Consider the following 26,626-nt stretch of genomic DNA (forward strand, 5'->3'; position numbering starts at 1 on the left):
AAACCTGGAGGCTTAGACTCTATAAACACAGATATGATGATGGGCTCCTTTTCACTGTCAGGCTCAGGATAGAAGTTCTCATTGCTTCAGTGGGACCCAATAAAGAAATGGCCATCGTGCCACCAAAACCACCAGAGTCCCCGCTTCTGACAATTTGGTCAGCTCATATGATAGCCCCCTCCATACTTTAGAGAATCCAACCCTATATCCACCAAACCCAGCCCTCTTGACTGGTCTCATCATGTGCTGCCCCAAAATGGATGGTGGGCTTGCTTCATGGGCCTCATGCCCTGTGTTCACACACAAGTACTGAGCTGGACAAAATATTTCTGTGTCCTGATTCTACTTATCCCAAGGCTAATATACCACTCTTTTGAAGAAATGCTAGATAGATGGGATGGAAACCTTTGAGTCAAGAGAGAGCCTGTAGCTATAACTGTGTCTTTGCTACTGGGCACAGCAGGTGTGGCCACTGGGACCACCTCCTTAGTACTCCAGGGATGGAGATATCAAGAACTCAGGATAGCTACAGATGCAGATATTGAAAGAATTGAGACTTCCATCTCCTATTTACAAGAGTCATTGACCCCCCCCCCCTCTCTCTCTCTCTCTCTGAGGTGGTCTTGCAGAACCAATGTGGTCTAGACCTCTTGTTCCTCCAGCAAGGGGTCTCTGTGCAACCCTCTGGGAAGAATCCAGTTTTTACATAGATCAGTCCAAAATAGTTAAAGATTCCATGGCCAAAATTAGAGAAGGTCTTGCCAAGAGAAGAGAAAGAGGGCAGGTCCATGGATGGTTTGAGTCTTGGTTCAATAGCTCCTCCTGGGTTACCACCTTGATTTCCACCTTGCTAGGACTCTTGATAATTTTGCTTTTATTTCTTTTGGCCCCTGCATTTTAAACTGCTTAGTATCTTTCATAAGAGAATGAATAATACAGTCCAGTTAATGATCTTAAGGCAACAGTATACACAGCTGGGAGCAGAGAATCAAAAGAGTACAAGCTAGAGAACTATAAGCTTCATGATTGAAGCTATGCTCAAAGAAAAGTGGGGAATAAAAGAACTAGAGTTGGGTTCAATCTGAGACCAGTGGGAAAATTCTATCACAAACCTCAAGGCACTAAGAACCCTCCCTTCCAGAAAGAGTAGAGCCAACTTAGAACAACTACAAGCCAACTATCAGACAAAGCCACCTGTGACTCCCAACCAACCCCCTTGGAAAGTCCCAAATGGTCCACTGACCACAAGTCAGTTTGAAGGTCGCTTTGATTCACCAATAGTACACTGCCCAGTTACTGATGTTTGAATTCTGCCCTTATCAAATATATATATATAATTCCTCTTTAGAGCCTGATCAGGGTCATCTCCCTCTTGAAGTGGGGCGGCCCCAACGTTCTAGAACAATAAAACTCTTGGTTTTGCATTGGTCACTGCTTCTGTGAGTCTCATTTAAGAGGTCCTGGTAGAAGTCCAACTCGAATCTCACAAAGCTACTTAAGGGAGAAGTGTGGAGAGAGAGAGGAAACAGTTTCAAGGGGACAGTTGAACAGAGACAGGTTGCAGAGAGAGAACAAGGTAGACACAGGTGATGACAGATCAAGGCACAGATTGAGAAGGAGCCAAAAGATTAGAACATATTGCCAAAGTTAATATGAGTTGATAAGCAGAGGCAATTCAGGCAAGACTGAAAGAGAGAAGCCAGATTAAGACAGTTTGGAGAGAAGTTTGAGCCAGAATAACTGAATGAACCAGGAAGCCAGAGCTCAGAAAGAACTAGAGTGGGGTGCACTTATTCAGCATCAAGTCTCAAAGGCCTAAATAAGATTGTGTGGAGGCTAGAAGCTTCCAGGACTAAGACTAGGTTAGCAGACTGAGGCGCTAAGCCTCAGACTTTTACAAGTTTTTACAGGTAGGCCTGGTTGTACAAGAAAGGTAGCTAAAGCCAGGAATGGAGGAACACACCTTTAATCCCAGCACTGGGAAGCAGAGACAGGCGGATCTCCAAGTTTGAGGCCAATCTGTTCTGTAGAATGAGTTCTAGACAGCCAGTGCTACATGGCAAGATTCTGCCTTTAAACAGGCAGAAAAAGCTGGCAGCCAAGCAAGTCAGCTCGCAGCGCCGCTTTATTGTTTCTGCTCCATTGAGCTCCTGTTGATTTCCCTCAGTGGTGAACTATTACCTGGAAGTGTAAGATAAAATACACCTTTTCCTCTCGAGTTGATTTTGGTCAGGACATCAGCACATGACCAGTACCACCATCTACATCCTGTCCAGGGAAAAGTCTGGCAAGTGATCAGAACTCCTGGCAGGCCAGTTTGTGCCCTTATGTCCTGCCTGCTAGCTCTTCCTCTCTATCCCTCCTCTTTCTGGTCTCCTTTCTTTTTAGGCCAGCAAATATTGATGCTCCAGCTTCTTCTCTGCTGTGGTTGGTCGTCTTTCTTCAGGGAAGTTCCCACTGAAACCTCCCGGGGGTTGCCCATATCTTTAAGGATCACATGCAGCACTGTAGCAGAGGGATCGTCTACATTGACTTTGGCTTTGCTCTGGTATCTCTTACCCCTATTAAGAAATAGAATTACAGACAGTTGTGAACAACCATGTGGGTGCTGGGAATTGAACCTCTAGAAGAGCAGTCAGTGCTCTTAATCCATGAGCCATTTCTCCAGCTGCCTCCTGTTTATTTCTCACCAGCCTTGTGCACACAGGCCCACCTGGCCCGGGTACTCAGCAGCCACAGACTGCAGAGTAGATTTCAACTTTTGCCCGGCTCTTCAGTTGGTGTCTAACTGTTGTGGGCATGGTGGCACAACCCTTTAATCCTAGAAATTGGGAGATAGGCAGGCAGATCCTTGAATTGAGACTAACCTGGCCTACATAGCGAAGTTCCAGACCATCCAGGGCTACAGTGCACCCTGTGCCCCCCCCCATAAAAAAGATCTGCCATTGTGGGCTTGAACCATGAATCCATCAGCCTCACACTGGACTGATCCATTACCATATATTTGTGGACTGTGGACATCTATGCTTATACTCGTAGGCAGAGCACAATGAACTGATCGAGGACCTTGTTCTGAATTCTACCCAGCCCCGAACCTGGTTCCTGAGTGCTAGGATTAAAGGGGATGAGACCATCCAAGGTCCTAAGAAGCCCAAACAGAATGAGTTAGATCACTACAGCTAGTTGTCTGAGTTAGGGGCAGTGTAAGAGGGGTGGGAACAGAACACATTAGTCTAATAGGTATCCTGAAGGTTCACTCACTAGATTTTTATTTTTGGTACTAGACAGGACAAGGCTTTATGAACCAGATTTTAATCTGCAGACTCCTAAACCTTCCTTGATGTTATCTGAAGCCCACAGTGGCATCACCCCTGCCCTAATCCTTTTAAATCTTGGCTGATGGGAAGCTCATCGTGGTTAATTCTTATAGTTGCTTTGAAATAATGGAATAACAGAGGATTCTCTGGACAACTTCTATGGTGTCAGGCGGCTGATTTTGCATCAGCAGTCACATGTATCACCATAAACTAGAGCTTGCACTGGAGAGGCAGGGAATGCAGCATCTGCTCACTCTGTACAAAATGCTTGTGATGTCAATCAATAAATGCCACATGGAATACTAGAATATGAAAAGTTGAGGGTAGGGGTTGGGGATTTAGCTCAGTGGTAGAGCGCTTGCCTCAGCAAGCGCAAGGCCCTGAGTTCGGTCCCCAGCTCAAAAAAAAAAAAAGAAAAAAAAAAAAAAAAAAAAGAAAAAAAAAAAAGAAAAAAGAAAAGTTGAGGTAACTGTTCAAGGCATTTGTTCACAAACCAATTTTTAAATATATTTTTAAGATTATTTTTATTATTTTATGGGTATATGTATTTTGCGTATATGTACATCTGTGTATCACTTTGGATGCCTGGTGCCTGAGGAGGTTGTGAGCCTTCGCATGAGTGCAAGAATGGAACCCAGGTCCTCTGTAGCAATTACTCTTAACCATCAAGCCAACTCTCCAGCCCTCACATTATCAATTTTTAGAAATTGTTTTTTAATGTTTACTGGTCCTTATGGCTTAGAAGTAGCTATAAATGTCTTTAATTAAAGTTTACACTTTAAATTCACAATTTTACCTCATTTTTATTATAAGGAATTATTACAGAAAATCAAAATATCAATATTTGAAAAATACATTCCATTACACAGACTCCAAAGAAACAATGCTGCTAAGCGCCATGGTCCCAGCTGCTGCTGCCATTCCCACACTGAGCACCACCAGAGCAGTCTGAGAGCCAAAGTGATCTATCCAAACATGTGCCTGCAGTTTTGGCCCAGCTGCTGCTGCTGTCCTTGGTACCATAAGGATGTCATGGAACATCCAGTCCTACACAGCCGCCAAATTGGCAAGTCAGTAAGTCCAGCAGTCCCAGATTCCCTCACTGTAGAAAACCAATGTTGTCAGTTGTAATAGTTAATACGTTATTTATTCCACAGAAGAGGCAATGATCCTCCAGAGAAAGTCTTTAAGGCATCTACAACATCTGGGGATTTTATATTTAGTTAACTGGTCACATACTCAGTTTTTCACTAGATTAGTTCTGTAGAGTGAGCATAGCTCAGAGGCCTTTGCTGAGCGGCTTCCTCTGCTGGGCTGGCAGGGGAGCTCTGGAGCTTCAGGTGGCTCTAGGGAGCTGATCCTGAAGGAAGCCAGTATCTGTGAAGGAGATTTACATTTACATGCTGTTGTTGCTTCCTCTCTTGTCTAAGCATTTGGCAGTTCAGCCACTGTTCTTTTTCTCCAGGTAAGGAAACCCTAGATGGAGATCTCTCTGTCCTCCACCCCTTGCCTGCAAACAAGACTAGTGCAGGATCAGTTCGGTATGGAGGATGGGTACAAACTGGGCAGGGTGGTGAGACCCATACACCCAGTTTCATGAAAGACCCATTCAAGAAGAGGGAGAAGCTGATGGGTAGTCAGAAACAACTCATGGCTCTGAGGTAGAGGACAAAAACATCATGTGGACCCCACTCCTTGGAGAGAATATGGCAGATGAACTGAGCAGTCTAATATTCAGTCTGGACTGAATTGGTTATTGGGGTGGAATAGGCCCAAAACTCGTGTTCTAACATATCACCGAGTGAGACACCAATGAAAAGACAACTGGAAACAAGGGAGTCCTCAGTGTAGGCACTTGAGCTTGTGGAACATTGCTGTGTTAGAGGATCATAGCAAACTAGTTAAGCACACGATCTGTACCTCGGTCTTTAAAAACCAAACAGAAAAACAATGACACACTGCACAGCAGAGCAGCGAGGAACATGAGGCAGGTAGAAAGCTAGGTGAGCGCAGCAGTGTCAACTGATGCAGCAATTGTGGTTCAGGAAAATCGATTCTTCCTGATTGGCTCATTTACAACTGACAACTTTTTGAATGAATAAATGAAGTTTTGCTGCTAGTTCGTAAGGTACTGATTAAGACTGAACAAGAACAGTCAAGCAAATTTCATGGTGAAGTCTGGTCAGCATGGAGAGAGCACAGGAGAGACACACATGGAGAAGTCTGGTCCTGGCCAGGGCAGTGTACAGCAGGAGTGCAGCGCAGTGGGCAGGGCATGGTTGAGGGATTGGGGCTGTGAAGAAAGCCTGAGCCACATCTACAGCATGGCTACCAATGTCCAAGTCACACAGTCCCTCTCAGCCACAACTAATCACTACACTGACCTCTGAAGGAACAAAAGCTTGAACCTACATATGTTTTAGGCATGATCTTCAGATTCTAAGTACAGTTACAGGCAAGACTGTTACTGAAAATGGTGTGGTAGGGCAAGGACAGAATAATCAGCTTCATCCTGATTTCCTAGTTCCCCCTTTCCAGAATAAGCAAGGAAGAACAGGTGTATGTGCACTGACTACCCTGGTTCAAAACCGAACCGTTATTACCTTTCCCATTAAAGACTCATGATATCAACTTAACTCTAGGTCTCTGTGGTCCTTTTTAGGTGATAACAATTGGAAACTGACTACATGCTTCCTATAGTTTGTTGGCCAAGACCGACTAAATGTCTCCAGAAACATTCTATATGAAGTGAGTCACCGGCTAGTGGACAATGGCACTCCTCCAAGTAACCCTTCCTTTTAAATACTGCATACGAGCTAATGTTAACATAAAAAGCATACATATAAATCACAGAAGTATTTTTAGAAAGTAGCACACTGGTTTATCAGCACATTTTATACATAATTAGGCAGTAAAATGTCTAACTCTACAATAGAGAGCCACCACTCTCCAAGAGAGAAAGTGACGTCAAAAGAAGCCCCTTTCATGCATCCATCCATACTCCATTAATGCAGGTAATGTCGGGTCACCAAATGTCTCAAACACCAGTGCGAGTGACTGACAGTTAATCTCTGACTATGACCAGACATTGTTCATCTCAGAGTTTCAGAGCAATTGTGGTTTTGTTTCATAAAAACAAACAAAAGAAAAACAGTGGTATAAGTTTCTCTTTCAGTGTGCAATATAATAAAAAAAAATTAAAATTCTAAAACAGAAACAACCCAAAATACTGGCCACACTTTAGAGAGGCCCCGCATCCCAGGGCAAGTATGGGCAGCAGCAGAAACCAAAGGCCTGTGCTTCGGAGCCTTGCTCGTCATTTCAGCCCCATCTCTAAAGCAGGCTGTTGACAGCTGGCCAGGACCCTGGCTTGCTTGGCTCTGAGGAGGCATGGCGCCACCCAGAACTGGCAGCACTAGCACTCAGCATGCAAGGCAAGGCTTGAGCGGGAAGGGTGTATCAGGGAGAGAGGACCTGGACGAAAGTCACACCCATCTCCTTTCTCAGGAGTATGAATTTCTTCCTTCTTGGCAGTTTTCCCTTTAAGATTAGTGTGTGCCGAGGTCCAGTCTGAGCTGGCCCTTCCATCAGAACCACTGATAGAAGAGTACATGATGGCATTTTTGAACATGGATTTTTGAACTGGATTCACCAATGGTACAGCTCTAGAAAAAGTGCAGCACAGTCAAAGTGCATTTCTTCCACCACTCAAGTGGCAGCGACTGAGGACTCCACAGACAGGACGCAGCAAGACGAGAGAATGAGACAGCTGCGAGGTGTAAGCTACCACAGGTGTCTGACACCCAGCCGCAGCAACACTGGTAAAGCTTTCAGTTGTTAAGGCCACAATTTTTCAGCTCTCATCTTTGAACCCTGTTTAGAAAGATTTCACCTTTTTAAAAGGGCAGCTCACTAAAAATACAGCTTAGCTTAAAGAAATTAAAGACTTGAGGGCAAGAGGTTCCTATATCTTTATGAAAACACTGTGCATTAAAGGCCATAACCACTAGGGTGGCCGCCACCCTAGAGTAACCAGCTCTCATCTGGCAGCTGCTCTCTACTCTGTCAGGCTCTGCCTCTAAGTAAGCCCAGGCAGGAAGACTTGGTGAATTCTCTGAGATGGACGCTACATTACCAGAAGGGAACATTGTCTCCAAGTGTCCTTGTGTGCTGCTAGCTGATTCCTATCACATTTGTCACATAGGCTAAACTGGCCTGGTCCCACCAGTGAGATATCTAGTGCAATAGACCACAGTCTGACACACTGACAGTCATACAGAATGGTTTCAAACGATCAGGGATCACACCATGGTCTTCTGCCGCAGGAAGACAACTGCCAGCTCTTGCTCTGGGTAGGAGGCAAGCTGGTGAGTAGAGCAGCTGCTGGGGAGGTGCCAGAGGATGCAGGCCTGGATCCTCCTGGGGCCTCACTAAGAGACTCCACCCAGAGTCAGTACATCAAAGCAAATGTTGCAAACCCGCACAGGCTTGTTCAGGTCAAACTTTATAATAGGAATCTCCTTGGTCGAGCATTTATGGCAAAGAAGACGGCCGCAGTGACGACTGTGGAGGCAAAGAAAGAAGTATGAGGGGCACTGAAGGGCAGACTGGTCCCAAAGGGTCAGCCCAGTCTCTGGCATCTGTGGCCAACTCTGCCAACTACCAGCCAAGTCACACCAGGTCACGTATGATTTTTAGTTCGTAACATGATACTAACTAGTAGCTAAGCTAAAGCAAAGTGAAGAAGTTAAGCACAGATGCTGTCTAGTCCTTGGCACCCTGTGAGGCAGGGAAGAACAAGTCTGAGTGCTGCTTCTTTCTTCACTCTCCCTTCACACTGGGGTCCTGCTCAGTGAGTGCCATCATCTGCCCACTCTTTTGCCCAGAAGGCTAAGGCTCTGAAGGGTCATGGCTCATGTGGACAAGTATGGAAGTGCTGACCTCGGCTGAAGCCCCTGCTCCTCTGCAAACAGCAGTGGCTGGGGTCTTACCAGTGATGTTTCCGAGTTGTGACTCCAAATTTGGCAGTACATTCATAGCAGTTGGAGCCGTCACACCATGGCGGCTCCTTGGAGAGCATATCTGTAACATACAAAAGACTACTTAGTAAGCTGGTATGTTGATTGGACCAGACTCCAGGAGTAGGACAGGAAGCAGCAGGCTGCATTGGATTGGGAAGAGTGACACTGCAACTGGTCAGGAATAGCTTCACAGAGGAGCCTGGAGAATAAGCGCCTGCCCGGCAGGCTGGGACAAAAGGAAACTTAGCTGACGGTGTGACTCAGCAGCACGTAAAGGGCACCCATCATAGGTGAAGACAGCAGAGACCACAGCACAGAGAAACTGTCGAGAGCTGAAGGGCTGGAAGCACAGGAGAGGGAGCCAAAACAAGGGAAACAAGGAAGAAGGATCTGGGGTTGGGGTTGTTTGAACATGTCTGAATAGACACACGGGATATGTGAACAACGAAGAGACACAGGGATTGCCAGATTTCTGGAGTCACTCGGTCTGGTGGGATCAACAGAGACGGCCTGAAGAACTAACGCAGAGAAGCTGCACAGCTTCTGTAAGTCGGCAACTGTCCCGGGGGCAGTGCTGCTCTGCACAGGAAAGGGCGACAGATGGGCTGGTTTCTGGAATCAGCCCTGCCACAGGGCTGAAGACCGACCAAGTACACAGCATAGGGAAAATGAACACTACAGATCAACAGTACAGAGCTTTACACACACACACACACACACACACACACACACACACACACACACACACACACACACACACACACACACACACACGTTTATTATTAGGGCTAAAGAGATGACTCAGAGGTTAAGGACTTCAATCTCGAGGAGCATCCTTCTAGTCTCTAAGGGCACCTGCATCAAAGAGAGGCATATAAACTCATCTAACTCATTTAAGTACACATGTTCACATAAATTTAAAATCCTTTTAAAAATTTTTTTTCCTGAAAAAAAAAAAAAACAAAAACAAAAACCAAAACAACAACAACAAAAACCCTTTTCTTTCATTTTATTTTTTACATTTATGGGCACTCTATCTGCATGCATGTCTTTGTGCCATGTCAGATCCTTTGAAATGAATTATAAATGGTTGTGAACTACTATGTAGATGTGGGGAAAGGAAGCTGATCCTCAAAGAGCAGCCAGTATTAAGTCATCTCTCTAGCTCCATTAGGAAGAAGTCTTTAAGACTAAAGCAGGTGTGAGTGTGCCGTGGTGTGTAGACGGCAACTAGAAGACAGCTCTGCGGCGTCGTTTCTCTCCTATCTTTCTGTGGGTTTCGGGGACAGAACTCAGGTTATCAGGCCTGTGTAGCAAGCCATCTTGCTGGCCTGCTAAAAAATTTTAAATAGACACTTGACGAATTTTATTTCTGGGATATGGTATGAGGATCTGATGTACCAATATCCTTAAAGCTTTAGCATCTTTGTATCACACGTGAATTCTTCTTTTCTAGTTTGCTGGTCTGACTCCATAGGGGAGGTGAGACACTGGAAGGGCCTGACTGCATTTCCCCACAGGGCCACTGGGTGGGTGCTGGGCTTCACACTCCAGGGGTGGGAAACAGTCTGAGGTGATGGAGAAACAGGAGCTGGACCTGTGCGGGGTTCTCTGACTCTTGGGCATCCAGGTGTTGCTGGGAGTTGCAGAAGAGCAGAGAACAGACTCTACCCACCAAGCTTCCTGGCATGGTTTTACATCCCATGCTAGTTCTTTATAAAATATAAAATGACTGTCAGTATAGTAGCACTAACATGCATGCTGTAGCACACTAGACCTTATTCTACAAAGCATCCAATATGCTCTGTCCGGTCTCCTTCCTTCCTTAGTGCTATTTTCATTTTCTTTGTCATTGCCACCCCTAACTTGCTATAATGGCTCAGACTGGCCTTGAACGTGTTTTAATAATTGTTTTAGTAGGTGGGGTGTTATACACGTACAAGAGCAACCGTGTAGTCAGTTGCCTTCTTCACCTATGCAGTGGTTTGAATATTTATGCCCCTACAGACTCATGTCCTTGAATGCATGGCCAATAGGGAGTGGCACAATGAAGAGGTGTGGCCTTGTTGAAGGAGGTAAGTCACTGTGGGGACAGGCTTTGAGGTCTCCTATGCTCAAGCTGTGCCCAGTGTGACACGGAGTCTTCTGGCCACCTTCGGATCCAGATGTACAACTCTCCGTTCCATTCCCAGCAGCACGTCTGCCTGCACTGCACACTGCCATGTTTCCTGCCACGATCCTAACAGACTAAACAAACCTCTGAAACTGTAAACCACCCCACTTACAGGTTTTCCTTTAAAAGAGTTGACGTGTTCATGGTGTCTCTTCACAGCAATAAAACCAAAACTAAGATAACCTTTACCTGGATTCTTGGGGTCAAACTCGGTTCTCAGACTTGAGTATATGCACCTTTACCACACAGCCATTGTGAAGGCCAGAGGCCTTCAACTTTTTATTCTTTTTTATAATTTAATCTGTATGAGTGGTTTGCCTGCATTTACCTACATTACTTGTGTACAGTGTCCATGGAGGCCAGAAGAGGGCCCTGGATTCCCATGTGGAATTAGAACCCAGGTCTCTCTAGCCTCTAATCTTCAACTCTTGATCTTCCTGCTGGGATAATACTTTTGCTATTACCACACCAGGCTTAGGCCATTCAGATTCTTGCTACCATCTCAGAAGAAAGGAATAGAAACACAGAAGTAAGAAGCAGGGTTCAGGGCTGGACAAATAGCTCAACATCGTCCCTAACTCCAGTCTAGGGAGCCTGATGACCTCCACAGGCACCAAGCATGCATATGGTACACATACATAAATGCAGGCAAAGCACTCATACAAATATGTCTTTTAAATAAATAAAACCAGCCAGGAGGTCTAGTCAGTTTGACCAGCTGAGAGCTTGTGGGCATCTTAAAAGTTTAGGGGAAATGGGAAAATGACAGGGACATTAAACACTCTGAAAAGAGGCCTTTACTCTTTCACAGAAATAGCCTTACATGATGCCTGCAAACAGCAGTCAGATCTCAGAGTAAATTATGAGATTTAAAGATCACCACTACTTGTACACGATCACCAAGAGGAGGGACTAGAAGCATGCCACTTACCCAACAATCTAAACAGAAGCTGCTTAGTGGCAACCTGGTAGTTGAAAATGTTGACTCCTTGGTTATTATTCACCCCAAGGCGAACCCCAGACCGAACAATGGCACGGCACAAGTTGGCATTCCCTTTCATGTATGCTAAGAGCAGAACTAGAAAACAAAATCACAGGTCAGGCTGCTTCCCACCAGCCCTAGGTGGCTACTGCTAAAGGGTGGGGAGAGTAGAACACTGGCAGGATATTTGGTAGACATAACAAATCTGAAGCCTTTGTGAGAGGGCCAGGGAGAATCTACAGTGTCTTCCAAAGAAGGGTCCAGCCAGAAGCCAGATGGTATTAGAACTGCCCACACTTTCCCACCTTGAGAGAGACTAAGGGAGGGAACATGGGGGAGAACTACTTCTCAGTTGCTTCCCTAGTCAAAAATCACTGCTGTTACAATAAAGACGAAGCTCTTTGCGTGTAACTAATGTAAAAGACCTGAGATTTCAGTAGATACAGAGAAATAAAAATCATCATAGGAATGTTCCAGAATGTTCTTCTACCCTAAAGAACCTCTTTTTTTTTTTTTTTCTGAATGCTGGCCCAGCAGGAAGCCAGGTTCTGATCTAGCTACTCTATTCTTCTCTACAAAGTTACAACTAGCAGCAGTTCCATTGGCTTCCCCTTACCAGACACTTCATTAAATTTTTAACTCAAAATGATGCAGTAACATGAGGGCTCTTAATTCCATTATCAAACGAGGGCATGGGAATGGGGAGGCCAGTCGTCTTACTAAAACGTAACACAATGAGCTACTTGAAACTAAGTCTTGACAAATCAGAACCCTGGTTACAAGTCTCTCCCTACCCGCCTCTAACATTACCCCCTGGGCAATGATGCTCCTTAAGCAGCCTAATGTAATCACATCACCACCCCAGGATAGTGAGCTCCTGGAGCGGCCCGCACACTGCTCTTCTCGAGAAGGAACCTGGACAGACCTTGCCACTTCTTCCAAGCGTGTTATAGATAGAAGCACATCTCCTGGAGCTTCCTGAATCTTGGCTACATCTTATCTCTACCAACCAAACGGGAAGTGGAAGGGCAGATGAGGGCAACTACAACCAATGTGAAGGTCACCTGGTCATGGGGATGTGGTCCTGGAGTACCTGAAGCACTTCAGAGGTTAGAAACCAAATGCCATGGTAGGGATCTTCGACAGACGCTGAGTCAGATACCTTATTTACATACCTGTGTTGCCTTCTGCATCTGGCTTATCCAGAGGATACTCAGGCATACACTCTAAGAAGAGATCAAAGATGGCTGCTGCATTTTCTTTGCCATACTGTCCCAGAATGTGTAGTGGTGACTGGCCTCTGATGAAATGAGTTACAAAGGTTAGACATGTATCTGTCATAACTGCCACACAAAAGAAGGAATTTTCTGAATTCTAGATCTTAACTAAATCTAAAGGACATATAATATTTATTATAAAATCAAAATTACCAAAAATCCAAATCAAATTACAGAACCAAAAGCTGCTGAAGGGCATCTGGGACTCAGTGAGGCAATGGGCCAGAGAGACCCTACTCTACTCCTGGGACCAGCCAGATACACTCACCTCAGATTAAAGGCTTCAGCATCCACTGTACACTCTGTCAGAAGAGCCCGGATATTGTTGAGTCGACCATGCATGACCGCAAGATGAAGAGCTGGGGAGAAAATCATTTTATTGTGCAAGTCTCAAAGCACAGATAGAAAAATCTATCTCCTCTCCACCCCATCTCAATGTACTCAGTCAGAGAACAGACCAGCCAAGTAGAGAGCTGTCCTTTCATATCTCCTTTCCTCCCCCCCACGAGTCATCAATGCAATCTCATGAGCCTTGCTTTCTATGCCGGTGGTTTCAAAGATGAAATCTAATGGCTTCACAGAAAGCTACCTCTGTCTCTGTGTTTGCTTTGTCTCTCACTGTGGTTGTTTGAATGTCAATGACCCCCATAGGATCAAATATTTGAAAGTTTGGTGTCCAGTTGGTACAACTTTTTGGGAAGGATTAGGAGGTGTGGCCTTGTTGGAGGACATGTGTCACTGAGCTTGAAGTTTGAGATTTCAAAAGCCACACGATGATCAATCATGCCCTTGCTCTTCACCCCCAAACCCCATGCTTGTGGCTCAAACATGAGCTTTCAGCTACCGCTCACTCTAGCACTGTGCTTACCTACCTGCTGTCATGCTACCTGCCATGATGATCATGATGCATTGTCAGAGCAGTAAAAAAAAGGAACTCAGACAGACAGATAGACACACACACACAAAGGCCACATGGACCAATGGGTAAAGGCACTTGCCACCAAGCCTGAAGACCTAAATTTAACCGCCAGGACCTACATGTATAAAAGAACTGACTCCTATAAACTGTCCTATAGAAATGCACAAAAAAGGAAGGAAGTCACTGGGCTATAGAGACAGTTCAGAAGCTAAGAGCATATATTGCTCTTGCAGAGGACCAATTCCTACACCAAAGGCAGGCAACTCATTCCAATTCCAAGGGAATCTAATGCCTCGGCCTCTGAGGACACCAGGACTCACCCTTTCACTTAATTTAAAGTAATTTACAAATAAAATCTTTTTTAAAAATGTAATTAAAAACCCAACCACTTTAGACCACCATAGCTGCAATCAAAATGAGAAGTTGCTCAGTGGCAAGATGGGTGTGCTACCTCCCTAGAGCTCTGCTCCTGTATAAGCCAACCTTCCCAAGCACACAACTCTGTACATAAGGGGTTGCCTAGGAATTACCATTATTTCCATTCTCATCCACAGCAGCAAAGTCCACTCCATTCTCTAGGAGGACTGAGCAGATGGTGGGCAGGTCCTGCTGTGCAGCGAGGTGGAGAGCAGTCTGACGATGCTTGGTTAATTCATTCACCTTGGCTCCTGCAAGAAGCTGTTAAAGTTGATTACTCAATCAGCCTCTCCCATAATGTAAGGCCCCATCAGTAGAGCCAAGTCTGCAGACAGGTCTCTTATCTGCAGAGACTAACAATCTAGCCTCCTGGCAGAGAGGAAGTGCATAAGGATCTTGCACATCTTCCTACTGAGGCAAATACAGCAAGACCAAGGGCAAATGGTCTACCATTATGTTCAATGGCTATTCCTCAGGACACAGAAATTCTAAGACTTTAGTATTTAATTGTGAAGAAATACAATGGTATTCACTGTACTATATAAGAATGTCCTTAGTGCTTGTAATTCTCAGATTTCAAATAAACTCATCCTATCTAAAATACCGACATACACCCTGCCCAATCACCACACCCTTTCTTACCTGGGCTTGTTCCTTTCCCAACATTATTTGGGCTGGAAAGTCAGGCTTTATGACTTAAGCTCAAATCTAATTACATGAATTACTATCAAAGAGCCTAGGGGGATTCTTTCTAACTTATTCTTTATTGTAAACATAAATTTTTCTTTCTGGAAAATCAAGAGATGGTTTATTTTAAAGTCTCAGCTAATCTGGGCACGGCAGAACTTGGGAGGGGGAGGCAGGTGGATGTCTGCTACTCTGAGGCCAGCTTAATCTGCATAGAGTTCCAGGCCTGCTAGTTGGGAAAAAAAAAAAGATGGGAAGGGAGAGAGGGGAGGGAGGAGTCTCAACTGAGTTCCTGGTAGCAGGGAAACAACACAGCTGACCTCCAGTCTCTTTCTGTTGCTTGGCTTCTTATGCTTCCTTTTGGCTTACCAGATTCCGGACAATGATCTCTGAGCCTGCCTGAACAGCAAGGTGCAGAGGGGTCAACTTGGAAGCATCCTGGACTCTGGAGTTCACATTGGCCTGGACACTGATCAGGAACAAGACACTTTCAATGTCAGAGTTCTGAACTGCCACGTGAAGAAAATTCCGACCTTTATTATCTACCTACAGCAACAAACAAGAAAGAATCATACTATTAACCCGTTCTCCTTAAAGAACAGGATCCCACTGCATGCCACAAGCTGAAATAACTGCTGTGCTGGGAAGGTCATGAAGCATCCTTCCTCAGTTCCAGAGCTCCAACACAACCACATGCACACATGAATGTGGTTAGAAAGGAGCTGCACACCCCCCCACACACACACACAGTAGGAACCAGACATGGAAAGTCAAGAAGGGACTAAGTGAGAAATGAAGGAAGGCATTTGAGTGGCAGAAAGAAGTGCTCAGGAAGAAGCAAATATGACAAGCAAGCTGCAAGGCCTCTGCTTTGATCAAACTAGATATCCATCTTCATCTCTGAGCAGCCAAAGAGGCTTTAGAAATTTTCTTACGCTTCAGAGTAACACACAATGAGAGGTAACAGCAGCATGCCAGACAAGCATGAAGTAGCCAGAAGATCCCTCAAGTCAAACCTCAGCATGGTTGTAGTTACAGGAATGAATACTACATCACTAGTACAGTGCTTAAGAGAGGACAACAGCTAGCTCCATACTCTGCCTCACCATCACCACCCCTCCACCACATGTACAGTGGGCTGGGGTAATAAAATCTGCAAAGGACGGAGATCAGTAGTACCAGCTTTAGACTAGTTGGAGAAGAAATGTGAGAGGTCTGTCCCCATTCATGACTGCCTCACAGTCTGAGTGTGGGCAAAGTAAAGTTAAGAGCAACTTTAACACTTGGGAAAATGATAAAGGAAGGTGGGGTACCAAAGCCTGTGCTGGCAAGCAGTCATCTCCATGCCAGGACTGCATTTTATACAGGCCCCACATCTCATTTTATCCATAAATGGCTACCTGTGCATCTTGGCAACATCGTTTAAGCGAGCTGGAATCCGGTTTCTATGGTCTGACCTGATAAACCTATTCCAGCTTTCACCACACATCAGTCACTAACCTCATTTTCCTCACTGTTGTAGATAAACAAGTTGCAAGCAGGATTTAGCAGATGGTAAAGAAATGTCCCAGAACAGGAAATTAATGTGCTAAGTGGAAACACTCAGAAAGCCACCCAATATCACAAATACCTCGAATTCAGTTTTAATATGTTTGGAGACATTCATCATTAAAGCATCCAGCAAATGCAGAGAGTGGGCCCAGCTACATACTGACAGAATTCTAATGCCAAGCCCTCATTTGAAATCCCTTTCCCACTACATCACCAAGTGGCTGAAATACAGGGGAACATAGTCACGCCCCAGCTAGCAGGCACAGGATATTATAATTGTTCAATGCTCAGAAAAGGGGAGTTTAATTTCAAAGCAAGTATCTCTGTGTAGAAGGGAGCTGTTTAGATAGTGGTACTACGGTAAGCTTCGCTGTGGGGAATGGTGGTGGCTGGACACTGACCTGCTCAGCAGCACCAGACTCTCGTTTTAGAATGGCTTCAGCTGCCTTATTGTTCTTGTAAGTCATGGCGCAGGCAAAAGGGGTCAGCCCTTGTCTGTCCCGTATGCTCAGCTCAATGCTGGGGTGAGAGATCAATAGCTGAATGATGACACTATGCTGGTTGCTGATGGCCACGTGGACAGGTGTTCTTCCTTCTGCATCCTATGAAGATGAAGCACAAATTCCCATGTCTAGTTGAACGATAAAATTCAGGGACAATATGAAAGGGAAGAAACCTTTAAGAAGAGGACAGCATAAGGGTGACCGGCAGCTTCTCCCCACCACACCTTCTTAGAAGAGCTGCAGCATCCTCAGCTCCCATATACACAGCGCAGTGTAAATCCTTACAGGTTTCTGGAGCTGTGGAGACGGCTCAGGCAGAAAAGTATTTGCTTCACAAACTTACAACTGGGGCTTAATCCTCAGGACCCATATAAAAAGCATGGGTTTCTAATTCTAGTGTTGGGGAGGGGAAGACAGGCAGCCTGGCTGTCCATGTCCTTGGCCAACTGGAGACCCTGTCTTAAAAATAAGGTGGAGGTTGGGGATTTAGCTCAGTGGTAGGCGCTTGCCTATGGCGCCAAGGCCCCTAGGTTCAGTCCCCAGCTCGAAAAAAAAAAAAAAAAAGAAAAAAAAAAAAAAATAAGGTGGATGCTGGGACTAGGGAGATGGCTCAGCAGTTAAGAACATTGACTGCTCTTTCAGAAGACCCAGTTCAGTCTCCAGCACCTACATGGAGCTTTACAACTGCAAATCCAGTGTCAAGAGTATAGTGCCTTTTCTGCTCTCTTCTTATACCAGGCACACAGCTAGTATACTTATGTACACGCTGGCAACAACTCAAATACATAAAATAAAAAGTAGGTAAATCTTTAACTCTCTCTCTCTCTCTCTCACACACACACACACACACTCTCTCTCTCACATACACACACACTCTCTCTCACACACACACACACACAAACTCTCTCTCACACACACACACACACACACACAACACTCTCTCTCTCTCTCTCTCTCTCTCTCTCACACACACACACACACACACACACACACGTACATGCATATGTACACACACATTCTTTATTTACTCACTCCACAGGTCTGAATGCTGTCCTAAATACAGTGCTCAGTCCACAGGGTGAGACTAAGCCTTTCTGTGTGGAAATCTATAAGGGACTAAGACACAAGGTAGAACAATAAAACAACCTTCTTCATGCTGAAGAACAAGGTACAGAGAATGAACCTGAAATCAAGTCAATTACCAGACTTGATTCAAAGTCACTATCTGTCATGTTAAAACATGGTTTGTGGTAAAACAGAAGTCTAGAACTAGGGAATGTGTAAGGTTCCTTGCCACAAGAGACAATTCCTCTAAGTTCATCCCCCCCACGCCCCCCGGAAAGTAAAACTATATACCTGTGCATTGACATTGGCGCCAAACTCCAAAAGACACTGCACTGTCTCTTCTAGCCCCCATGAGGCTGCCAAGTGCAGAGGAGTCTGACCATCCCTGGCTTCCTCTTCTCCTTCTCCATCAGTACCTGGTTGTCTGGGACTGTTCACGTCACAGCCACTGAAGTAGGAAATAGAAGGTCACCCTCCACCTTGCCCACCAGAATGTGCTAGAGAACAGCAGCTTCACCCACTAACAACAAAGCCATCATTGCCACGCCCTGCTAACCTGGTCCTCAGCACCAAGCCCTAGGGACAGGTGCTACTTCCATAGCTCTCTTGTATTGGTCTTAGGGTAACCTGGGAATCAGAACCGTTGTAGACACCCTTTGAGAACCACTATTCATAAAGTCCTAGGTTACCTTGCCTCTTCATTTCCTACTCTCTAAGAGGGTTATGACCCTTTTATGATTCACGTGTTGTGGTGCTCAGATAAGCCCATATGGTCTCCTTCACCCTAACTTCCTGATGTCACAGTAAGAACGGTTCTGAAGGTCAAAGCAGTCTCCAAAGCAGAAGACTGTTTTGATCCCAGCATGTAAATCTGGCTCCCCAGCTAGCTTGGTTCTCAGATGACCTGACACTTCAGAACAGTGACCCTATGGTAATCTTTTTTTTTTTTTTTTTTTTTTTGGAGCTGGGGACCGAACCCAGGGCCTTGCGCTTCCTAGGCAAGCGCTCTACCGCTGAGCTAAATCCCCAACCCCGGTAATCTTAATTATTAAAGTCAAGGCCAGCTAAAAGCATGTCAAGACTGAGGTAACTTGACATAAAAAAAGAGGTAATTTGCAGTAAACTGAATAAAAAGGGAGATTCTTTGGCTTCACAGACCTGCGAATAAGAAAGCAGGCAGTAGACTCATTGTTTTCATCAATGGCTCTATGCAGAAGTGTCTGAAGACACCCACTGGGTCCTGGGCCCCAGCATGTAGCATCACAACCGTGTCTGACCTGCAGAGAAACACAGTTTTCTCACAAACGTTGTCGAGCAAAAGGGAAAATCTTTATTTTCAATTTTGAGCAATTACTTTTCAGATAAGGCATAGTTAACAAGTAACTGATGTCATTATTATAACCACTCATTAGTATTATAAACACTAATTAAAATCTGCTCTTTGAGAGCTGGAGAGATGACTTATCAATTAGGAGCACTGGCTGCTCATCTAGATGACCCAGGCTTGATTCCCCTTCCCTACACTCTAGCTCACAATAATTTGTTAATTCCAGCTCCAGGGGATCTGATGCCCTCTTCTGGCCTCCATGAGCACCAAGAATGCACATGGTGCAAAGATGTATATGCAGGCAAAATACCATATACATAAAAAATTAAAATAAATATAATTTGCTCTTCGAAATTCTTACACTAGGTCCTAGAGGTATAGTTTTCAGAAATATACATTAGTGCCTCTACAGCTAGGTTCTACTCAGGACAGTGCCTGTATACACGTGCACTCCAAAGTCCCTCAGCAAGCCACACCTGTAATTGACAGGCAATCCCTCAAAACAGTTGATTAACACGTCTGGCTAAATGCCTCAATGTCATACTGTAGGCCCTCAGAGTGAGTGATAAATGAGAAACCCCAGGTTTTCCTCTCCCTTTTAGACCTGTTTTGTCAACAACACAGACAACCCCAAAATTTGGGGATTTATTAATATGGAGATAGTAACAGCATCAAATCAAGCCCCCACTAGGAGATGCCTGAGGGAATCCTTTCCCTCTAGCCCTCCTCTCTGTAGTCTTTTAAAGACAACGCACACAAAGTGCTGGTCAGCACCAAGGTGAATTTTACGGTGCCTTCCCTCTCACCTTAGACAAAGTCTCACTGGATAGCTCTGGCTAGTCTGCAACTTGCTTTGTAGACTAGGCTGGCCTTGAACTCACAGAGATGCCACAGCCTTACCTGTCCAGTATTGGGATTACAGGTGAATACAACCCATGCCTCACTGAACCTCTAACCTATTTTATTTTTATGCATATGGGAGTTTTTCCTGTATGTATGTCTGCACACCCATGTGCATGCCTGGAGCCTGCAGAAGTCAGAAGAGAGCATCCGATTCCCTAAACTGGAGTTACGATTGCAAACCATGTGGGTGCTGGAAGTCAACTCTGGGTCCTTTGCAAAAAGTGCCTTAATCCATCTCTCAAGCCCCATTATCCTGGACTTCATTACATGATTTTCCACTGCTTGTCCTTGACTTGGATTTGTTACTTGGCTGACCTTTTGCTTCTGTGATGGTAACTTCTGTGATGGTATACAGGCAACTAATCTGTATTTGACACAACATACCCTCATCTGTAAGCAGAGACTCTGTCTTGCATGACTCACCAGAGTGGAAGCAATGTCCTCCAGATTACTTGCCAAGGCAAGCCACAGTGGTGGGTTCCCTTTTTCATCTGGCACAGACATATCAGCTCCTCGAGTACATATGGCATCAACCACCAATGGAAGTTGATTTTTGATGGCCAGCTGAAGGGCAGTCTCCCTATCTTGAGTCCTATTAAGACATAATCAACACAGTAAACCCAGTGCTTGTAACGGCAGCCAAAGAAAAACAGCATCCTACAGGTTTTATACAGGTGGATATAATGCCACGAGGATAGAAACCCACTTCAGTTAGTCTCTAGAATGTTCTCAAGAAAATCAAACCTGTCAGCTCTATTTGTCTTTACTGAGCTATTTTAAGAAAATAAAACCATTTCTCTCTACTGTACTCTAGAAAGCAAACAAATAGGGCTAGAGATAGAGCGTGGTTGTAGGGTGTTTGTCTAGCAGACATGAAGCCCTGGTTTGATCCCCAGCACACATGCCAGCAAGCCTAGCAGTGAGAGAAGGGGGAGGACGATCAAAAATTTAAAGTTATCCCAGTTACAGAGTTGGTAACCTGTTGTACATGAGAATGTCTCAAAAACAAAACAAACGAAACAAAAACCAACCAACCAAACAACAAAACCCTCACACTTCATCCCCCGACTCTGTAATTCAGCATCATTTAACACTGTAAACTGAGAAAGGATCCTATGAATACACAATGATAAAAGTCTGAGGCTGGGGTTGGGGATTTAGCTCAGTGGTAGAGTGCTTGCCTAGCAAGCGCAAGGCCCTGGGTTCGGTCCCCAGCTCCGAAAAAAAAGAAAAAAGAAGAAAAAAAAAAAAGTCTGAGGCTGGCAAGATGGCTGAGCAGGTCTGTTAACCAAGCCTGATACCTGAGTTTGATCCTCAGAACACGTGTGGTGAGATAATGGACTCCCACAAGCCTCTACACCTCTACAACACACTGAGGAACATGTGGATACATAGCACATGTGCTACCTAAATATATAAATTTAAAACTAAAAACCTTTTTTCCCCTTTAAGCCTGTTTGTGGTTTAGTTGTTTAGTTATTGGGGTATTCCTTGTTGCAACTGAAATTTTACTAAAGACTGATTTTTGTTTGGATCATCCTTTACAGGACTTGTGTGATGTTGTGCACTGGCTCTGACAGTTACCAGGAAAGACAGAGTAGAACTTGGCTATGGCTATACATGTCCACAGATCATACTTATAACCCTGTCTGTACTTTGTTAGAGGACATGAATTAGGGACTGAACCTGGAGCATTAAAGTTGTTTGACGAGTGCCTACCACTGAGCTATACCGTCATCCTCTTTCTATATGCCACCAGCTCTGAGGTCCCGAGACTGAATGCAGGGATTAGAGCTCTTTACTTAAGTGCTGCGTTCCTACCCATTTTCGTTTTAGCTTTAGGGACAGGGTCTCCCTGTATAGACCAGGCTGACCTTGCACTCCCAGAGACTTGTCTGCTCCCCCCTTCACAGTGCTGGAATCAGTGTGCACTTCTATGCTCAGTGCCCAGCTCTTCTTCAAGCTTTCATTCTGAAACAGTCTTTCTACCTTGAACTATCCCCCTGCCTCAGTCTCCTAAGAAGCTGAAATTATAGTTGTGTGCTGTCCAGTCCTGACTTCATTGTACATTCTGAGTGCTACTGTTTCTCCTTTTTTATGTAACCAGAAATTAAAAAAGAAATTTCCTTCTAAAACCTAGGCTCTGATTCTAAAGCATCTCAATTAATTATGTCACAAGAGAACATGCCACTTTGTCGCACCTGACGTTTATATCAGCTTGGTGCTCCAGCAGGAAGAGAGCACTCTTGCTGTCCTGCCGCTGTATGGCCATGTGCAGCAGTGTCTGTCCATCTGGCATGGCGTCATTGATAGAAGCTCCAGAGCCCAGCAGCTGGGCAGCAATTGTGTGCATGCCTGGGAAATAAACAAGCTCCAGTTCATGCATTACCATATTTTCCTATTTCTCTGACAACAAACAGACCCTCTAAGCTTCTCAAAGATGCCAATTTTTCAGTGAATGTAAAAGGTAGAAAGTTATTTTACAACAAAATGATTAGTCCCCACCACTTCCTCCGGCCCCTTCTAGTCTCCCCACCTACTCATCTCGAGAGCCAACAGCATTTGGCATAGCTTACCAGTCCATAGTGCGAGGCCGAGCACAGTTTGGTCTCTGGAATCCTTGAGGCTGAAATCCGGAATAATTTGTAGGTTGTTGGTGGCGTGAAGAGCATTGGCTGAATATTTTTAAAAGAAAAAGAAACTTCATTTCACCATCCTATGACTGACAGAGTCACTTTTAATTTTTTCTTAATTGAGGAAGAACGAAGGAGGAAAACAGTTTCACTGGTAGCCCTGGCTAGCCTCAAATTTCTGGAGATCTTCCTGTCTTTGACCCCGAGTACTGGGGTTATAGCCATGAGTCACCACACCTGACTCCTTGGAGCCCATTTAAGGCATTCTAGAAGCTAAGACTCACTTATAAACTGATTGACTGGCCAGAATATACTTGCTTTTCAAAGGAAGCAAACAGTTATCTCTTATGAAGAGTGGAAATCCAGAGATCTATTACTTTGAAGTAAAATATTTAAAATAAATTTATTTTTAAAAAACTTAAACATTCGACACATAAGAATAGACTGTACTCCCAAGACAATAATGTAAGCGAATGATAGCCACGAAATAGCTGTGCATGACTGACAAACAGAAGCAGTGGCCTCTGAAGACAACTGCCCAAAACCCATTTCCACAGCTCAATGGTGGGCATCAGACCCAACCACCTACCTTTCTGCTCCAAGATGACAGAAACCACATCTGGATGGTTATAGGCAATTGCCATGTGCAGTGGTGTCTGTAGGTAGATGCCATCTGCAGAACCCATTAGGACTGGAGACTCCTTGGGCACAGGCAGAGCCTCTTCTGTCTGTAGGTTTGGGTTGGCACCTTGCTGCAGTAGCTCTGCTGTGAGGTTGGCCAGGCCGTGCCGACAAGCCGTATGCAAAGGAGTTTCTCCCTGAAGGAAACAAAAACCCAACTCACCTTAGAAGGGAATAGGAGTTGCTTGTCAGTTACAGTGGAAGCAAGCAAAACTCCGGCCCCACTGTCAATCACAGCCGTGGGTTCCTCCTGTCACCAGCTGACCTCATGATCCTGAATCCCCTCCCTCAGAACAATTAACTTTTAATTTCTTAGGTGTCTTCCCAAGAATTTTTCTGTCTTTTTTTTCTCCCAGGACCACCTTAGTTATCCCTTTACTTTGTTCTTACATTTTTTCCTACTTACGCAAAGAATATATTTCTCTAAAAAACAACAGTAGTCAAAAGCAACCAGACATCACCACAGCCAACACTAGGAAACACAGCAGCACTATGGCCTGAGGTAAGCAGGGCTAACTCTTTCCTTCTTTCCTTCCTTCCTCCCTCCCTCCCTCCCTCCCTTCCTTCCTTCCTTCCTTCCTTCCTTCCTTCTTGTTTTTGTTTTGTTTTTCAAGACAGGGTTTCTCTGTATAGCCTTAGCTGTCCTGGAACTCACTCTGTGGGGTAGGCTGTCCTCCAATTCACAGAGATTCGCCTACCTCTGCCTCCCAACTGCTGGGATTAAAGGTTTGAGCCAGCACTGCCAGGCAGGGTTGATATTCTTTTAAAGCAACAAGCACAAGTAGTAAAATGACCTGAAAAATAAGTACAACTCCCTTTGTGAAAATCAGAAAGCCAAAGAAAGAAAGTGTCCTCACTAGGGAGTGCTCCACAGAAACCTAGCGTTTAGTATGTAGTGTTCCGGAGAGTGTGCTAATACACACTTAACAAAACAGTTCCTATTAGCTGTGCACACTTGTGTGGGGTATGCAGCTGCGCAGAAGCCAGGTGCTGATGCCCAGAGCTGGAGCTACAGGTGCTGTGAGCCTGTCCCATATGCGTGCTGAAAAATCCACCTCAAGTCCTCTGGAAGATGAACAGTGAGCCCTAGCCTCACCAGCCCTATTTCTTTTCATCTCACCCATTCCTTATGACATCAAGACTAACTCCCATTTTATAGCTGTTGAAACTGAAGCTTAGAAAGTCAAGTACATGTCTAAGACTACACACAGGAAGTGGGAAAGTGGGTGAGCTCCGGACTGTCTGACCCCAAGACCTATTGCCAATCTTATCAATGCCTGCCCTTACTGCGGGGAAATAGAATCTTGGACACTCCCAGAGATGCCTGAAACCATGGGAATACCAAACCTTATGTCTATATTTTCCTAATGAAGTACTTATGTCAACATTTCGCTTATCATTTAGGCACAGAAAGGGAACTAGCAACAATAAAACAATAATATAGTCTCATAAAGTCATGTGAATGTGACCTCTCAAAATACCTTCTGTCCTATACTTATCCTCTTGTGAAGGTAACTAAAAGGATACAGGCATTGTGACAATGAAGATACACTTTGACACTGAGCCTGACCATCTTACAAGAGAGAGCTGCTAAGAGACTGGCAGGCAGGAAACAGGTACCATGGATACACTGGACAAACGGGTGATTCACAAACTAAGATCGTGGTGACATTTCATGATGGTACCCCAGTAGACAACCTAAAATTTATGGGTTATTTTCATAATTTTCTATTTACTATATTCAGACCATGACTGACCACAGATTATCTGAAACCTAAAAATAAAACTTTGGGTGAGGGGAGACCATAATGTGGTTCACATTGTTGCTTAGGGACAGATACCCTAAGCAGCCCCCACAGGAGACCTGAAGCATCAGGAAGGAGACAGGACAGCACTGTGATCCTAGCACTGGGGAGTCCCAGACAGGAGATCACAAAAAATTGAGGCCAGGTCCTACAGAGTAGGCAAGACAAGCCTGGGTTTTCTGTCTCAAACCCAAAAGAACCAAGAAACTGCTATAACACTTGTTTACATTCTTGTTTGCCAATTCCCATTATTGCATTACTGAGTCTACAGGATCTATTCAGGACATGGCTATATAACAAAAACACAGACAATAGTTGCTGACCCACTCAATCAACCAATTTTGAGAATATATGAGTCTTTTTCACATTGGTTATATGAATATTTACAAAAGTGAAGAAGAAAAAAAGACTATTCCATTTTTCCTGCATACCCAAGATAGCCATTTCTTCCACAAACCACAGCAATTCCCAACTGCCTGCTCCAACTTACCCATTTGTTCCTGTGGTTGGCGTGGGCACCACTAGTTGCCAGGAAGAGAGCTGCAGCCTCATTTCCAGCCCCAGCTGCCCTCTGTAGTAAACAATTTCCTACAAGAAAGAAGCCACGTTCATTCTTCCATGTGCATGAAAATGACCTCAAGTTCCACCCTGTACAAATGGCCAGCCCTCACAGACAGCAGGTACTGGTTCAGCATCCATCCTAGCAGCAAGTTCTATCTCCCTGTAGGGCCTGGGTAGGGGCGAAGTTGCTCCCCCCATCCTCCACAGCAGTGCTGCTAACAGTTTCTACAACATTTCCTTTGCCATACGGCTGCTCTTGTGAGTTGTACAATAGTTGGCAATACCCTATCTCCTACCCACAAGATGCACAAGGATCTCTGAACTTGTGACAATCAAAAACATATAGGGGCTCAGTGGTTTTAAGAGCACTGGCTGCTGCTCTTCCAGCACTGGGTCCTTCAAGAGGACCCAGGTTCAATCCATAGCCCTCACGTGACAACCCATAACTGCTTACGGCTCAGTTCCAGGGGACCTAATGCTCTTTTCTGGCCTGCATAGGCACCAGACATGCACATGGTGCACTGACATACAAACAGGCAAAACATCCATAACACATAAAATAAATTTTAAGTTAAAAAAAAGGATAAAGATGCTTCCAAATGTTCTGGGAAAGATGGGATGCAAGTAGCAGTGCCCAGGCTTCATAAACTGTAGCTATACTAGAAAATGCCCATCAGAAACTTTAGTCCTATCCTCACAGCCTTAGTAAGCTTGCTGTTAGCTCGGGAATATTTTTGCTTCATACTGTAACTATTTTCTAAATAAAACATTTAGGAAAATAAAGGTTTCTCCAAATGGTTTTTG

The 26,626-nt window shown here is 44.7% G+C and overlaps 1 protein-coding gene across 1 annotated transcript in view; it reads right to left on the bottom strand.

Moving 5' to 3' along the window:
- Positions 1-4,100: 4,100 nt before the first annotated feature.
- Ankfy1 (ankyrin repeat and FYVE domain containing 1) overlaps positions 4,101-26,626 on the bottom strand; it is a 74,527-nt gene continuing 52,001 nt past the window's right edge. The window contains exons 11-25 of the mRNA XM_032914040.1: positions 25,752-25,849; positions 23,365-23,593; positions 22,719-22,817; positions 22,344-22,497; positions 20,566-20,734; positions 19,071-19,189; positions 18,204-18,360; positions 16,746-16,946; positions 15,163-15,339; positions 14,220-14,367; positions 13,039-13,129; positions 12,669-12,793; positions 11,443-11,589; positions 8,309-8,399; positions 4,101-7,880 (exon numbers count right to left, since the gene is read on the bottom strand). Of these exons, the coding sequence (XP_032769931.1) occupies positions 7,748-7,880; positions 8,309-8,399; positions 11,443-11,589; positions 12,669-12,793; positions 13,039-13,129; positions 14,220-14,367; positions 15,163-15,339; positions 16,746-16,946; positions 18,204-18,360; positions 19,071-19,189; positions 20,566-20,734; positions 22,344-22,497; positions 22,719-22,817; positions 23,365-23,593; positions 25,752-25,849 (2,138 nt within the window). The 3' untranslated portion in view covers positions 4,101-7,747. The remainder of the gene's footprint in view (positions 7,881-8,308; positions 8,400-11,442; positions 11,590-12,668; positions 12,794-13,038; positions 13,130-14,219; positions 14,368-15,162; positions 15,340-16,745; positions 16,947-18,203; positions 18,361-19,070; positions 19,190-20,565; positions 20,735-22,343; positions 22,498-22,718; positions 22,818-23,364; positions 23,594-25,751; positions 25,850-26,626) is intronic.

The sequence above is a fragment of the Rattus rattus genome, chromosome 9, assembly GCF_011064425.1.
Source record: "Rattus rattus isolate New Zealand chromosome 9, Rrattus_CSIRO_v1, whole genome shotgun sequence".
NCBI classification, from domain to species: domain Eukaryota; kingdom Metazoa; phylum Chordata; class Mammalia; order Rodentia; family Muridae; genus Rattus; species Rattus rattus.